The sequence below is a fragment of the Anopheles gambiae genome, chromosome 3, assembly GCF_943734735.2.
Source record: "Anopheles gambiae chromosome 3, idAnoGambNW_F1_1, whole genome shotgun sequence".
In the NCBI taxonomy this organism is placed as follows: domain Eukaryota; kingdom Metazoa; phylum Arthropoda; class Insecta; order Diptera; family Culicidae; genus Anopheles; species Anopheles gambiae.
In genome coordinates this window covers 66061085-66077003 of record NC_064602.1, presented here as the reverse complement: position 1 = coordinate 66077003, position 15919 = coordinate 66061085, and the positions used below count along the sequence as shown (strand labels likewise).

At 38.5% G+C, this 15919-nt stretch overlaps 2 protein-coding genes across 11 annotated transcripts; one reads left to right on the top strand and one right to left on the bottom strand.

Annotated features, from left to right (window-relative positions):
- The first annotated feature begins 551 nt into the window (after window positions 1-551).
- LOC133392731 (uncharacterized) lies at window positions 552-12357 on the top strand. Of its 10 annotated transcripts, none has more exons than XM_061653599.1 (5): window positions 552-1357; window positions 3672-3793; window positions 3883-4306; window positions 4366-4442; window positions 4522-12357. In XM_061653599.1, the coding sequence occupies exon 5, from the start codon at window positions 4533-4535 to the stop codon at window positions 11538-11540; it is 7008 nt and encodes a 2335-aa protein (XP_061509583.1). In that variant the 5' UTR covers window positions 552-1357; window positions 3672-3793; window positions 3883-4306; window positions 4366-4442; window positions 4522-4532; the 3' UTR covers window positions 11541-12357. The 10 variants fall into 10 exon arrangements, with proteins under 10 accessions (XP_061509583.1, XP_061509582.1, XP_061509584.1 ...); XM_061653606.1 differs by lacking the exon at window positions 552-1357 and adding an exon at window positions 1391-2897 and having other exon boundaries at window positions 4143-4306; XM_061653604.1 differs by lacking the exon at window positions 552-1357 and adding an exon at window positions 1391-2897.
- A 1327-nt stretch (window positions 12358-13684) lies between these two features.
- On the bottom strand, window positions 13685-14845 carry LOC3291132 (leucine-rich repeat-containing protein 15). Its single transcript, XM_559140.4, has one exon. The coding sequence runs from the start codon at window positions 14843-14845 to the stop codon at window positions 13685-13687; it is 1161 nt and encodes a 386-aa protein (XP_559140.3).
- Window positions 14846-15919: the final 1074 nt, after the last annotated feature.

Below are 15919 nucleotides of genomic sequence, written 5' to 3'. Positions count from 1 at the left end.
TCATAGACCTCATAGATCAAAATTAGATCAATTAGATGGATCAAAATTCATAGATACAAATTTTGAAAACCGTGTAGGTTTTTTATTGCCTAACCCACTGGTTTTTCGACAATAGAGTTCACCAGTACCGCCGATTGTTTAGTGCACTAAAAATCGTGTTTTTGAACTATTTTATTTTTTTCCAAAGCTTTATTTCAATATTTCGATTTTGACACATATAGTTACTAACTTATACTTTTTTTAGTTACGTATATAACAGACACTCCTTTTTCGTATTGCTTTTGTTTACTTTTATGATATATTTAGAGAACACTTTTCCTAGCTTGAAACCCCGTTTGATTATATTCTAAAGTTGCAATACCTTAATGGAATATTGTTGCTGCTGATGATGATTTTACGTTACATCTATACCAGTGCTTGCTGTTTAATCTGTGTTTGGTAGGAGAAGTCAGGGTTGGCTCAACATCGATATTTGATGAGCAGTTCTAAGATGTCGTCAGTCGTCGCTCGATGTCTTGTCGGGGTTGGGAAACTTGTCCATTCTCGCATTAGCTTTAGGGTTTGACGCGTCGTTACCCATTTTATAACTCTCTATTATGCTGTGTGTAATTGTGAAAAGTTAACTTTTTTTAAGCTTCCATCGTTTCTCGTTTCAACCTTACTCTACTGGTAAATCCATCGCATGAGCGTTAATACGCTTTTACACATTGGGATAGGTTCTCACAACACTGTGTACGGGTAATGTTTGTTCATCAATTAAACATTCATTCTGCAGTACACTGCAGTAAATGGTTTTTATTTTTCATTCTGCACTGCACTGCACTTGCTTCTGGCTGTTTATAAACCGTTATTATAGATCACTTGGGCTATCTTCATTGATTAATTTTCCGTAAATTCACATTTCACACTTCTTGTTCATACGCCTCCAATGGCTTTCCACGCGTTAACACGTCACTTACTCTTTAGTTGTACGTTAACGTTGTACGTCTCACATTTTGCTTGAATTTACATAAACATCTGCCCGTCGATTGCAGATTAAGGTCACAGTCGCCATTTAATGTGGTGATCGTTCATACACAACTGGACGTCGAGCACCGTCGTGGTAGGTCAGTATTTTGCTGACTTGAGCCGAGGTGGAAGTAAACTTAGTTCGAAGTGCACTTTTCAACACTTGATCGTCTAGGCGATCATAGAAGCCTTTAAGAAATTTCTCTTACTGCCAACGTTTGGTAACAATTTATAAATTGAATTGGTGCGAGGTGTTTTTCGATGTGTGCCTAAGCTGTGGTTAGAATGTATTGCAAAAGGAGGTTTCAACTGTTGTTGCTAAAGAAGGAATGTTTTCGTCGCTGAGCTTGTAAGTTGCTGTGCGTTATCAGTTCACCTAGTTTGGCGTAGTAACGCCTGATATGCTTATTATGTATGTTTTGGGTGTTTTCAATAAGTGTGTCACAATTGTTTTTATATGAACGAAGTGGCCTGAACTCTTCCAGGAATGTCGGTAAAGTGTGATATGATTTGCTGAGCGTGGTATCATGAATGAGTTTAAATAGTGTGATTTGGCCGAAGTGTGTTATAATGTGTCTATAGCTGACAGTGTGGTTTATAATAAGTACTGTATATCAGTTATGCTACACTCCAACACCCGGCAGAAGATCGTGTTTTTTTTCGAAAATTGAGTTATTCCAATGCGTCCTAGGTGTACGTTACGTTCAGCGATTGATATCGTAATGTTGCAAGAACTGTAGAACAAATTTACTGCCATTCATATCCAAATGACTATATGAGTTTGACATACGGTGTGCGTTATTGACTACAGTTCGCAATTTGAAGCAAAACGTATGCACAACCTTCATTGAAGGTAAATTTAAATTTTAAACGCAAAAAATCTTGATTAGTTTGTTTGTAAGAAATTGAAAAATGTTAACAATATTCATTTGGAATTGGAATAATTGAAACACGATGAATTGCGAAACATATACATCATTCGATAAAGGATTTTTCAAAGGTTCTGATAATGTTGGAACACTTGACTTTGATTCTTTCTGAAAGGAACTTTATGTTACGGGATGTGGACCCGATGTCACCCTTTTTGGATAGTGTTCGGATGGCTCAGATGTTCACTCAGGGGCACGTCCAGATAGCTTGGTTTCTCTTGGTTTGAAATGGGAGTTTTCAAACAATGTGTGGTGTTAAAGACGATTGGGGTTTGTTTCCATTTTTCAAGTTGTTGAATGATGCAAATTTAGATTTTGACGTTTTATAAAAAAGGGACAATGCAAAAGTTTCATTGAAATATATCGCAAAGGCAATTACGCTTTTGCTATAAGGCGTCATCCATCAACCACGTAACGCAAAAATTGTGATTTTTCGACCCCGTCCCCCCTACTGTAACAAACTGTATCATTGGAAAAACGGAGTCAAGAAGACGTAAACGGCAACGAGACACAGATACATTGTAGTCAAACAAATGATACGAAATATTGAAAGCCGATCGAATTCTAAGGAACGAATCGTTTGCGAATCGAGTACATCCGGAAGTTTTTTTTTTCGCAAGCATGGATAAAAAGAATGAAGGCGAAAACATTGATAAGGTTTTATAATGGTGGATGATATGACCATATACAGTAAAGTGCGTGAAGTTGAAAATGTTGATAATCCAGATGTTTGCAATCGAAAACATGTGCACTCGCATATATGATGAGGAGGGTGGGGATTCTTACATATATCGTTTCCTTATCATCATTCTCACAAAAAAGAGATCAGAATAGAGGGTAATGCTTTACGCGATAAGATTACCCGCCAATTTTATTTCTTCGTTTATCGATTACAGACCACTTCAGTTCAATCATTCAGCTTCTCACAGTGTGTTGTTTAGACAGGGTAAAGTCACCTGGGTAAGCTAGAGAGAGAAATAGACCACCATCAAAGTTTGTACAAGCAATAGGATCATTTTCAGTTTGTGAAATGTGGTGTTTGTCGTGTATTGACGATCTTTTACCGATTTTTCCTTCACTATTCGTGCAGACTTGTATTTTGATGAACGGCTGGTTCAACAATGATTAGTCGTTCTCAATTCCATCGCACATGCTTCAACATTTTGTCCACCTAGTTTGATATGATAGAATCTAAAGTACAAATTGCTCATTTCTGATGGGCCTATGAGTTTAACGAATGGTGGACATGTTCGTACGCTTGAAGACTCTACCATGGGAATCATCTGTAATAGATTACTAGCATTCCAAAAGTTGTGTATTAAAGTAAAACCTCGAACGCGCAGTATTTGGTTTCATTGAAAAATCTAAAATATTAGGACAGCTTTTATACTTCGCAAAGTTAAATTTATTCGAACCGCCTTACCATTTGGGTGATAGGTATGACGTTATTTGTCTTTTTTTTAATTTATTATTTAACACAGCTAATAATAGATGTTTCAAAGCAAATAATAAATTAGGCATATCAAAATATGGTCCAAGTGTATTAGGGCAAGTGGATTAGGGCAAGTGGTATGACAATTGTCTATAGTGGTATGACAATTGCAGAACTGCAGAATTAACCAAAACAGACATCCAAAAAAGCTCCTTTTGCTTATGAAAAATAAGATTACGCACTCAAAGATGACACATTCGCCCATGTAATCAAAGGTGTATATTTTTTTCTTTTACTTCGAGTTCGAGTGTTTTTGTAAACTTAGGGTTAAAAACGGACTGGCAGACGAAGGCGCGAGACCGTGAGCGGTTTCGGACACTCCTGAGGCAGGCCAAGACCGCAAAGCGGCTGTAGCGCCGGATAAGTAAGTAAGTGAATGGTGTAAGTAAGTAGGAATTAAACAGACAAAGTATGATAACCTTCCTCTTTTTATTTGACGCGTTATCGTTCTAGGTTTGCCTTTACTACTACTGGGCTTGGCTATCAGTGACTAATTGATTACCTGTACATGTAGTTGAATGTAGTTAGCACTTAGTATGGAAGGCATGGTTCGAATGGAACTTGTACCCATGCAGGTCATGTTGTTCAAGTCGTACGAGTTGACGACTGTACCACGGGATCGGCCTAACGAACCATATTTTTGAACACAAGCTCAAAAAGACTAATTTGTCGAATCGTATCAACATTTAGCAACATTTTTTTATTCGATTTAGCTTCATTTATCAGCTTCATCACTGGTCAAGATATTTGCAGAAATTACGAACAAGTTGTGTCTACCATCGATTTATTGAGCAACCAAAATTTTAACACTTTTAGTGTATGACATTATTCAAACAATACGGCTCAATATCATAGTCTGCTTTCTCTTATCAAAAGTGTAAGAAGACAAGAGCTATGAATTGATTTAAATGATACTACAAATTTCTCTTGTTACAGTTAAAATCATCGTTGAAAACACCAACTCAATCTCAGTTTAATTTGTACAGTTTCGATTCAGCGACAATTTGAACCAGGTACTCATTGCGTCTTATATTTCTATCGGCCGCCAATTATTACACGATATAGGTGGGTTTATTGTATGTATATTTACAGGAACCCAAAACATGAATGGACAAGCGCAAAAACGAAAAGCGTCATTTGACCATAGTGCAACAGCTGAAAACAATGACTCGATGCCGTCAGCCAGCAAAATCTCAAAACCATTGGATGAAAACGAAGCCAAGGGAACGTCTTCCTATCATGGTATGTTTTACCACCTACAACTAGGAATGATTATACTTCTTCGAGCTTTCAATCTACATTGCGAACGACAACTACCAAAATTCGAGATCACGATGGAAAACAAGGATGGCGGCAAGTTTGACGATATAGTCCTGCACTACGAAAATGCAACTGTACCCAAGGGTACTGTTTACATTCAAGCTAAACATAAAGATCCAGTGGGAAAGTTGAAGTCTATTACACATCATGATTTACTTAGTGGACTTACTTCAAAGGGTCCTTATTCCATCCCTACCTACTTTGCGTCATATCTGGAGCTTCAACACCATCGAGAGGATCTATCCGAGCATAATGCTAACGTCTTGAAAGCGTCCCATAGGTACGTTCTGTGTACTAACGTAAAGGTAGATGATAAAGTTACGATAATTGTACCCCAAGCACAACCATCTGCTGACGGCATCTCACCTTTGCTAGACAGTATCGGTGGAAAAAGTTACGTCATAAATCAGCAAAACAATACCATACAAAATAGGCTAAGAAAAACCAGTTTGGAAGAGTTAGGAAAGATGCTTGCATCTTGCATTAAAGACAAAAAGGAAATTAATGGTGAAGATTGCTATATCTTTCAACTGTACAGTGATTTAATTGGAGCCTGCGTTGAAAAGGTTAAGCCGGGCGTATACAAGTTGATCGAACAGCCACAAAGTACTGCAGGAAAAACCCTTGCCGGGATGATTCAGACTGCTCTAGGAAGTAAAAAAGACAAATCAAATGCACCGAAAGAGAAACCCGAAGCGACACACATTTTGATAGCAAGCAGGTTTGAGAAACTCCTTTCCAACTCCAACTCAGTCAATGAGCCGTATGCAAAAGTTGACGCTATGATTGAACAATTTAGTGATAAGTTCTTGTTAGTGTGCGGTACAAAAAATGATACAGAGCTGCTGGAACAAGCGCTGGGGCTGATGCCACCATGGGTCAATGATAAGAAAGATAAGTTTGAAAATCTACAAAACATACTCCTTCACGCTCTGAGAGAAAATCCACGTGATGATATAAATCTGGAAAACATTAAAAAGAAGTTCATAGAACTGAAAGTAAACGATAGTTACTGTAAGATTGAAAAGTCTACCAAGCGATATTTAGACGGCGAAAGCAATTTGTATTCAACCATTGCTTTAGAACCTTGCTCTCTCAGGAGTCTTAAAATTCATAATTTCTTTAATGAAAAGTCATGCGATCGTATTCATCGATATTATACCACAGCTAACATGAAAATGAGTTCAGTGATTGTGAAACAAACGGCACAGCTGCTTGACTACAACTGTCTAATTGTAGATAGTACAGGAGGTCAATTGAAAGACAACTTGTGTACTGTTCTTTTAGATGTGATGAAGTTTATTTCCGAGGTCGGACTATCCACTAATACTATTATAACGATTCTTGGCGCATTGGACGAAGAGCTACTTGCCAATATTGAGAATCATGCAAGAGCCAATATAATTAAACTCATCGTCATTGAACAAGTTGCTGAAAATGATCTACCAGAAGATTGTTTATTAGTTAGTGATCTTACCAAGGAGTCAAGGGAACAGCTATTTGAGCGATATAAACAGTTGTTTCTTTTTGAAACAACAATCGCTCTCAATCAGATTGTGCGAAAAACGGACTCGTTGAGCATGTTATGCAAAGTTCTGGAAAGATATGGTCATCAAATCGATCAAAATGAGGTTAAAAACATAAATCAACGGAACTTTCAAACGATAAGCTCATGGTACATTCCGCGTAGTCTACAGCCATATAATGATGATGAAACAAAGTCAGAAAATAGTGTCGTAGAATCGAAACTTCGATTTGATGGCTTTCATGGAAACTATTCTGAGAAACCGTCTTTTGATAGTTTAATACTTCCTGGACAAGATACAGTTGAAAGGTTGGATGTAGCCATCACATCACAAGCAAGTCTCAACTACCAAATGCCGTACAAGTTTAGTAACCAATCGAAAGTGCACATCATTTTAGATGATGCGGGGTGTGGAAAGTCCTCCTATTTCACCTGGCTTGCGTCGTACTTATCGCGCAACGATCCCTCTTTGTGTGTGATTCGTATGCATGCTTTTAAGTATTCTGCGGATTTCAACGAATTGCAGAAAGCACACCTCACACCTGTGGATGATATAACCACAATCAGGATCTTGTTCCGTCTATTTCAACTGACGCTGTTTGCAACTACTGTAAGCATTCTATCCGCGTATGAATCGAATGAAATTAGAAACCAGGCCAAGCAAACGGTTCAAATTTTAGCAGTTTCGGGCGGAAAAGTAGCGCTTGACGATGGCACGGCAACCACGTTGTCCCTGAGTGTAGAACAATTGCTAGTGGTGCGGTTGTTTGTGGAAAAGCTCAACTCATCGCAATTCGTTATCATTTTTGATGGATTTGATGAAATTGCCCCACATTATAAGGATTTTGTGATGTCGTATTTGGGCAGACTGGCTACTTTTGCTGGAATTCATAAGTTATATATCTCCTCAAGGCCATACAATTTCATAGCGGAATTGAAGAAAACATTCCATAACTGTGAGATATACCAATTAAGCCCGTTCTCAATGATAGATCAACTAAATCTCATATATAATTATCTTTGGCGCATGTCAGCTGATTGGAAAAAATGCAGAAAAAACGACCGTTATCGTGTGTTGTATCTTTTGTATGTTCTAAACTTCAGAAGAATGAGCAAACTAATGTCTACGCCCTTGTTTTTATACATGAGATGTGCGATGCTGTTACCAATACTGGAGCGGTATGTCGATTTTTCTAGCCGAACTGTCGAAAGAGCAATAAGCGACCAACAGTACATTGATCAACTTCAATTAGTATCGAATTTTGTAGAGCAAAAGTTAGTAATATTGAACGCAGATAAATGTGGCACAACCGATACAGCACTACTCATTCCTGCTCTGCAGCAACTAACTTTGTCAGCTAACAAGGATCGCAAAGAAAAGCTAAAGCTGTTTGCGATTCTTACCCTTTTTCATGAAGAGGAACGAAAACGGCTGTTGTCAAACGAAGAACAACTGTTAGTCACCAACTACCTAAAGGAAATACTTCAAGGAAATGAAAAGACTGGAATCATTTTAGGTCTCCTAGATGACATACCGCAGTTCGGCCATCGAATATTTGCGGAGTACTTTGCCGCTTGTTGGTTGTTTGGCAACAAGGATCGATTCAGGGAAGTAGATTTTTTCCGATCGAGATCCTACTGGACGGACGAATTTTCTCTACTGCGAGACTTTTTCGATCGAATGGTTTTAAGGGAAAGCATTGGTTGTGAACTGCACATGGCTGTGCTCAACCGATCGAACGCACAGGTGGATGATATACTTCACACCAGTCCTGTAGCAGTCGAGAAGAAGGATGCTCTTGGACGTTTACCATTACACTTGGCTGTTGTGGATAAACGTTTAGACACCATCGAACAGTTACTGGAAAACTTATCAGAAGAATCAATCAATGTGAAGGATGGGCTTTTAGGCTGGAGTGCATTAGATTATGCGTTTGTTTTTGGAAAAATCAGAATGATTCTCACGCTGTTAAAACATAAGGCGATAGTGCATGAGCAAACCTTACTTGAACTAACAGTTGCAAGTAAATTAGGTGGTCTATTAACCCATGCAGATCTATGTGGACAATGTTTGAACGCTTATGAACATACCAAAATGTTCGCAGAAAGCTTTCATCGAAGAGTGGTCGAGTATTTGCTCAACGAAAAACGTGTTGACATATTCCATCCTCAGGTTGATCTACACGACGCATCGATCGTTGAGGCAATGATAGTAGATAACATGCAAGATTTATTTAAACAATTCGTCATTCAATCGAGAGGAAAGATTGAGGAAGCCAAATTCATAGCATTGTTGGAAAAGCCAGGCATATATCGAACACACGATACGACAATGATTATTGCGAGTGAGTTAAACGTTTCTCTTCCAAAGGCAGTTGATAATGAAGCACTAATTGGTACTCTGAAGTTTGCCATTGAGAGAAAAAACATGAACTCTTTTATTTTACATTTCCAACAACTCTGCTTTAATCTAAATATTCACACAGTTGAAGATATGGAAGACATGCCCTGTGTTGCTGAAGAAGAGTGTAATTTACCGCCTATGATTGTAGATACATGTTCCTCTTCCTGTTGTATCAATCAATCCGGAGATGAAAGTGTTGCTCTAGGAGATGTAATCGAAAGTCTACTAATTTACGCAGTGCGAGAAGGTAACCTACACGTAATCAGGTACATTGCTTGCAAGACTAACACCATCATCCAGAACGAGCTTATTCGAACCATCATGCAATGGTTAGTGAAGTTGAAGAGAAACATTTCTCATGAAAGATGTATACCTGCATTCAAATACCTCCTGCATCAATCAATCGATCTGCACAGTATCGACGATGAAGGGCGCAACCTACTTCATTGGACGGCTCAAAACGGTTGTGTTTTCATGTTGCACTGCTTGATTGACAAAGGATTTGATTTGTCGGAAGTGAATTCAACTAACGGATGGAATGCATTTCATTACGTTGCTTTCTTTAAGGATGACACATGGGCTGGAAACCAGCGAAAATACAAATTATTGGAATACATTATGGAAGCTTATCAAGTGGATTGGTTCGGTCTCTTGACAAGTATGTTCGATCCAAACAAGTTTGGCAGCCTCGCTGTGAGCCTTTCTCCTAATCAACACAGCCAGTTTAAGAATATTGTGACCGAATCACAAGTCTGTTTGATGGCGATGTTTGTTTTGTTTGACAAACCAACAAGATCTGAGCTGCTTACTTCGGATGAACTACGCGATGGTGATCAATGCTTGCAGGACATTGAAAAGGCTTCAGATCTTACAGGAATAGTACAAGGAGTTCGAGATGGGATTCCTCAGTTCTGTCATAGAATTTTTGCGGAGTACTTTGCTGCTTGTTGGATGTTTGATAACAAGGATCGATTCAGAAAAGGATCCTTTTTCCGATCTAGCTCCTACTGGACTGACCAATTTTCTCGAATGCGAGACTTTTTCGATCGAATGGTTTTAAAGGAAAGCATTTACTGTGAACTTCACATGGCTGTACTCAACCAATCGGAAGAAAAGGTGCTTGATGTGCTTTTCAATAATCCTGGAGATGTCGAGAAGAAAGACGATCTTGGACGTTTACCATTACACGTGGCTGTTGTGGATGAACGTTTAGAAGAAATCAACCAGTTGTTGGAATATATGTCTGAAGAATCAATCAATGCGAAAGATGAGCTTTTCGGCTGGAGTGCATTAGATTATGCTTTTGCCTATGAAAATAATGAATCGATTGACATTCTATTAAATCTTCAAGCTACTGTAGATGAGAATGTCTTGGTCGAACAAACAATGACAAATGACTTAAGAGATTTATTGAACCATGCACATGTCTGCTTCAAATGTTTAGAGACACATGATTATACCAAACTGGCTTCAGATCGCTTTCAAACTAGCTTAGCAAAGTATTTGCTCGACGAAAAACGTGTTGACATATTCTCGCCCCTGCCTGATTTGCAAAATGTATCGGTCTTACACGAAATCGTAAGGTGTAATATATATGTATTATTTGAACAAATAGTATTACGATTTAGTGATAAGATTCCGGAAGAAACATTAATTGCGGTTTTTGAAGTAGCATTAAAGTATCGAGCTATCAATATTGCAATGATTATTGCAAGTGAGTTAAACGATTCTCTGCTTAAAGAAGTGGATAATGAAACACTTATTGATACTGTTAAATGTGCTATTAAAAATACAAATATGAAAGCATTGATCGTACTCTTTCAACAACTCTGCATTAATCTAAATATTCACACAGTAGAAGATATGGAAGAGCCGATGCACTGTGATGTGGAAAATGATTGTGACTTGTCGTTTGTGGATGTAAATCACTATCCCACTAACTGCTGTATTCCAAATCATTCCCTATGTTTTGAAGATGAACCGCGCCCTGAACGAGATGTAATCAAACGTCTACTAATTTACGCACTACAAGGAGGTAATTTACAGGTAATCAGATACATTGTTCGTAAAACTAATACCATCATCCAGAACGAGCTTATTCGGAACATCATGCAATGGTTAGTGAAGTTGAAGAGAACCATTTCTCATGAAAGATTAATACCTGCATTCAAATACCTCCTGCATCAATCAATCGATCTGCACAGTATCGACGATGAAGGGCGCAACCTACTTCATTGGACGGCTCAAAACGGTTGTGTTTTCATGTTGCACTGCTTGATTGCCAACGGTTTTGATTTGTCGGAAGTGAATTCAAGAAATGGATGGAATGCATTTCATTACGTTGCTTTCTTTAAGGATGACACATATGCTGGAAACCATCGAAAATACAAATTATTGGAATACATTATGGAAGCTTATCAAGTGGATTGGTTCGGTCTCTTGACAAGTTTGTTCGATCCAAACAGGTTTGGTAGCCTTTCTCCTGATCAACACAGCCAGTATAAGCATATTATGACCAAATCACAAGTCTGTTTGATGGCGCTGTTTGTTTTGTTTGACAAACCAACGAGATCTAAACTGCTTACTTCGGATGAACTACGCGATGGTGATCAATGCTTACAGGATATTGCTAAAGTGTCTGAGCTCACGGGAATAGTACATGGAGTTAGAGATGGTATTCCTCAGTTCTGTCATGACATATTTGCGGAGTACTTTGCAGCTTGTTGGATGTTTGATCATAAGGATCGATTTTCCTTTTCCGATCCGAAAGGATCCTTTTTTCGATCTAGTTCAAACTGGACGGGCAAATTTTCTCGAATGCGAGACTTCTTCGATCAAATGGTTATACGGGAAAGTAATTGATGTACTTTACAACAGTCCTGCAGCTAGTAGTTTTCAGAAAATAACTCCGAAGATACAATCAATATAAAAGATGAGCTTTTCGGTTGGAATATTTTTCGATTTAACAAATGTTTTCGAACAATTATATAAACATGGTAAATTTTATATCTTCCCTGCTCTCAATCAATGCAAACTTAGTACGATAAGTAAAGGCGTTAATTAAAGAGTTTTACAGGAAACAAGCTTTCTTTACAATTACAAATACAACAGCTGACACCAGACGGTGCAACGGAAGAATAAAATTAGGGGAAATTATGGAAATAATTATGCTAAGTTCGGCCATGGTCTGGGTTAGATAGGTTCAAGGTATACAAGCTTTAGAGTAATAAGCGCCATCGAAGGTGCTAACAAAAATTAATCGAGAGAACTTACGAAAACTTACAAACAAAACTAATCGAAATGAAACTTAATAATACGTCAGCGACAGTTTAAAAAAAAGTCGAACAAAGATACTCACAAATTGTTACATTCGTAGTAACAACCCTTTATATGCACCCGATGCATTTGTAGACCGGAGATGGATAAAAAATACCAGAAGTATGTGACTAATTATAGGAACCATGTGTGCAAAATAGTGCTCACCACCCTTTTAAATATTGCGGATCTCTTGGCTTTGAAAATACATTAAAAGCGGCCCGAATTTATTGAAGGCATACATTTTATAGACTTAGTTCTAAGTTTTTAATCAAAAATATGTTTAAATGTTATTCTAGACGTCCTTGATGAAAATTTAATCTTGACTGTGGGAAATAAACTGCACGATATGTATTGAAATAAACTTTTCTTAAAAAAACTTTTTTCTCCTGGGCCACTTCTGTTAACGCCACAGACCACAGGTAGGAGACCACTGAATTTCTCAATCTAAAGGCAGGGTGATATTGTCCGTACTCGCTAATTGTAATTTCGATTTTTACTAACGCATCAGGCGGCGACTGATAGGCATTTTACCAAACAATATGGAGCTGCTTCAGAAAATATCTTATTTTCCTATGTTTTTCACTTGAATTGGACTGGAAAAGCTTTATAATTGATAGATAAATGATGTTGTGCAAGTGTTTTAGCCGTTTTCGCATTAAAAACGGTAAAAAACAACTTAAATTTGAAATCCGGAACGACTATTCCCTGGATGACGAAAAAAAGATTCCACCAGCCGCCACCAGATGCGCTAGTGAAAATAGAAATTACACTAGCGAGTACGGACAATGTCTCCCGGCCTTAACATACCGACTGTAAGCTGTGGCCTCGTGGTGTTTATGTCAACACTACTCTTTAAACAACTCTCAGCGTTAGTACAAGTAGTCTTAAGTTTATCTTGCATTGAAGATTGAGGATCAGGTGCTTTATGTTGTTTACTTACTTATTTATTTATTCGTTTGCCAGTACAGCCTGTTTGTAATATGTTCTTGTCTTGTTATATATGATGTTCATTTTAATAAGGTTCGAAGTTGATCAGATATAATTACCAACTGTGAAATGTTGTATAATAGCTAGACAATATACGTAACAAAAATAAAAATCAATCATGTATTTTGCACGGATTACTAACAAGCAGGATATTGCATAACATGCAGATAGTACTATCAATTTGTTGAGAGTTATTAGTAATTGTGTTCGGTTGCAAATTTATTAGTTTGTATAGCACTGGACGGTAGGAATGGGAAGTGTGTATAGCTCACGACTGTGATCAAGTTGAGCGAAAAATTTAAAGATAGGAGGTTTCCTATTTCCTAAACATTTTCATGAAAGCGTTGTAAGAAAGGATGAGAGCGATCACCAAGCCAATAGTGTAGAATGAAGTAGGGCATATATGGTTTGTTAAGTCGTCGAAGTAAAATATATCGGTTGCTTCCACTTGGTTCCTTCCACGTCTGTTCGACTTGGTTGTCACTTTTTGTTTGTTTATTTTTATAGAGACTTTGAGCCAATTGGCCTCATTCACCTCTTTGTTGGTTGTCACTGAGATTGAGTGTTTCCAGGGACTCGGCTTGAGACACGATCGCATCACTATTGTTCATATACAGATTATCCTCGAGATAGCTTCAAAACCGTTCGAGATAGATGTGTAACGGATAAAAAGGAAATGGCAAAAAAATCAATTATTGGATTCAATCATTGTTGTTGATATGGTTGTTAGTTTGGTTAGGGCCAAGGATAAGAATGCGCAGTTGAGTGGTACCCCGCAACAGCGTGTCAGGCAGCATCTTCAATAACTCGTTGTTTTGTAAATTGAGCTCCTTCAAGTTAGGTGAATCACGAAATAGATTCTCCGGAACACTTTGCAGCAGGTTGCCGCTGAGGTCAACTTTGCTTAACTTGGTAGCTCCAATAAAGAGTCCTTCCGGAAGCATGGTTATTTTACAGTTCGATACAGACACATTCTGAAGCATCGTTAGTCCTGCGAACAGTTTATCACCCAGCACCAGTCCGGAACTATGCTGATTGTCTGCATGAAATACCGTAAGCTTGCTGTTATGTTTGAACAGTCCGGTTGGTAGGCCTGTGAACATGTTCCACTCCAGATAGAGGTTTGCAAGGCTAGGCAACCTATCGAACACGTCCTCCCGCAGTGTCATCAGCTGGTTATAGGTTAGGTCTAATGAAGTCAGACTTGGCAGCTCAGCAAACTGTTCGATATGCTCCAACTGATTGTGGTACAACGTCAATGATTCAAGGCTAGGCAAATCGGAAACAAACTCAGCAGATAGGGTGGTCAGGTCATTTTCCATCAACTCGAGCGTGATCAGTTGACTCAGTGGGTGTAACAGTGCCTTATTGGTACGACTATCACCGTCACCTTGGCGCAGATCGAGCCACGTTAAGCTGGGCAAGTGCTTGAACAGCTGTGGATTGTCGAGCGGCATGCGGGAGGAATTTTTCATCGACAGCACCTGCAGTTTGGGCAGGCTGGCAAAGAGCTGTGGATCAAGTGATATTTGGTCGGAAAATTTCGCATTATCGACGAAGAATAACCTTTGGATGGAGGATAGTTCGGTAAGGTTGAGAAATACTGAGAGCAGTTCCACAAGCGATTGATTGCCGACCGGGAGTGGACAGTCCTGATAGGCCAGCTCTTTGAACGCGAAGCTTTGTAGATTGGGAAGATTACGAAGCAGTTCAAAATTGGGTTTGTCGGAACAAGTCACTTCCAGCTGGTGACGGTTTGTATACAGCGTAAGTTGAACATTGAATCCTGGACATGCAGCTACTGATTGGATGCTCGACAGCTTTTTAACGGTGCAACTATTGCCGCTGGCGCATGTCGTCATTAAAACCAGCAGAGACACACACAACAACCGTTTCGTGATCATTGAAGAAGACGGTATAACGAGGGAAGAAAGTAAATGGTCACTGTTTCTGCTGTCCGTTGAATAACTACGAAGAAAATATAAGCAATTTGGTTGCTCATTACACACATTTAACTAAACTGTCGATGTCGAACTTTACACTAATCGTTCCAATACGCACCTTCGAAACGACCAGACGCTCCTATACTTTGGCATTTACGAAAGTCGAATGAAGGTACAACATACTTTGTACTTGATTTTGTTTGATTATGCAGTGGCGGCTTTAACAATAATGGCTTTTAGCAATTAAAAATGTTTCGTGCTGTTTAAGTGGATTGGTTTTGTTTACGATTAGATCGGCAGTAGTTGATTGAAATTGAGTTTCTTGTTTATTGTTTTGTGTTTAAGTCCTCAACTCCGTGAACAATTTTCTGCTTTTATTCCTATATTGAAGAGGGGTGTTGTATATATTTGAAGAGACCCGTACACAGTACTCGATAAGTTCGACGAGCATAAGGTACGAATCGCGTGCAATATGCTTGCACATCATCATACCGTACACAAGGGAAGGGTTTCTAAGTTACCGTTATTGGTTGATATATGCCGCAAACACAAAAAAGCGAGTGATTAGCTTGAGTTGCTTAACCCCCAGAAATTTGAAATATGGAATATCAAGAAGGTCTGCATAAGTTGAGCAAGGAGGAGATTATGAAAATCGTATTGGAATCGAAGCCAATGGCGGCTGTAAAGTTTTTTTTCTTTATTTTTATAGAGACTTTGAGCCAATTGGCCTCATTCAACAGGCTGAAAAGATAATGTGTAACATATCTGCTATATACACGCTATAAAGTATAGACACATTGCAATACATTTTGGAAAGCCAAATCACACCATTGCAACACATTCATTATAACACACCCAGCAAATCAGATCATACTATAGCAACACAACCGGCCACAACATTGATACAAAGCAATTAAGAAATAGGTGAATCGGGAACGCATGCAACTTACACCAAAAGCGCAGCGTAGGTAAACATAGACGAACACTTAACAA

Coding starts and splice junctions, on each gene's coding strand:
- LOC133392731 (XM_061653600.1), top strand. CDS start 4,533: ATGAATGGACAAGCGCAAAAACGAAAAGCGTCATTTGACCATAGTGCA.
- LOC3291132 (XM_559140.4), bottom strand. CDS start 14,845: ATGACGACATGCGCCAGCGGCAATAGTTGCACCGTTAAAAAGCTGTCG.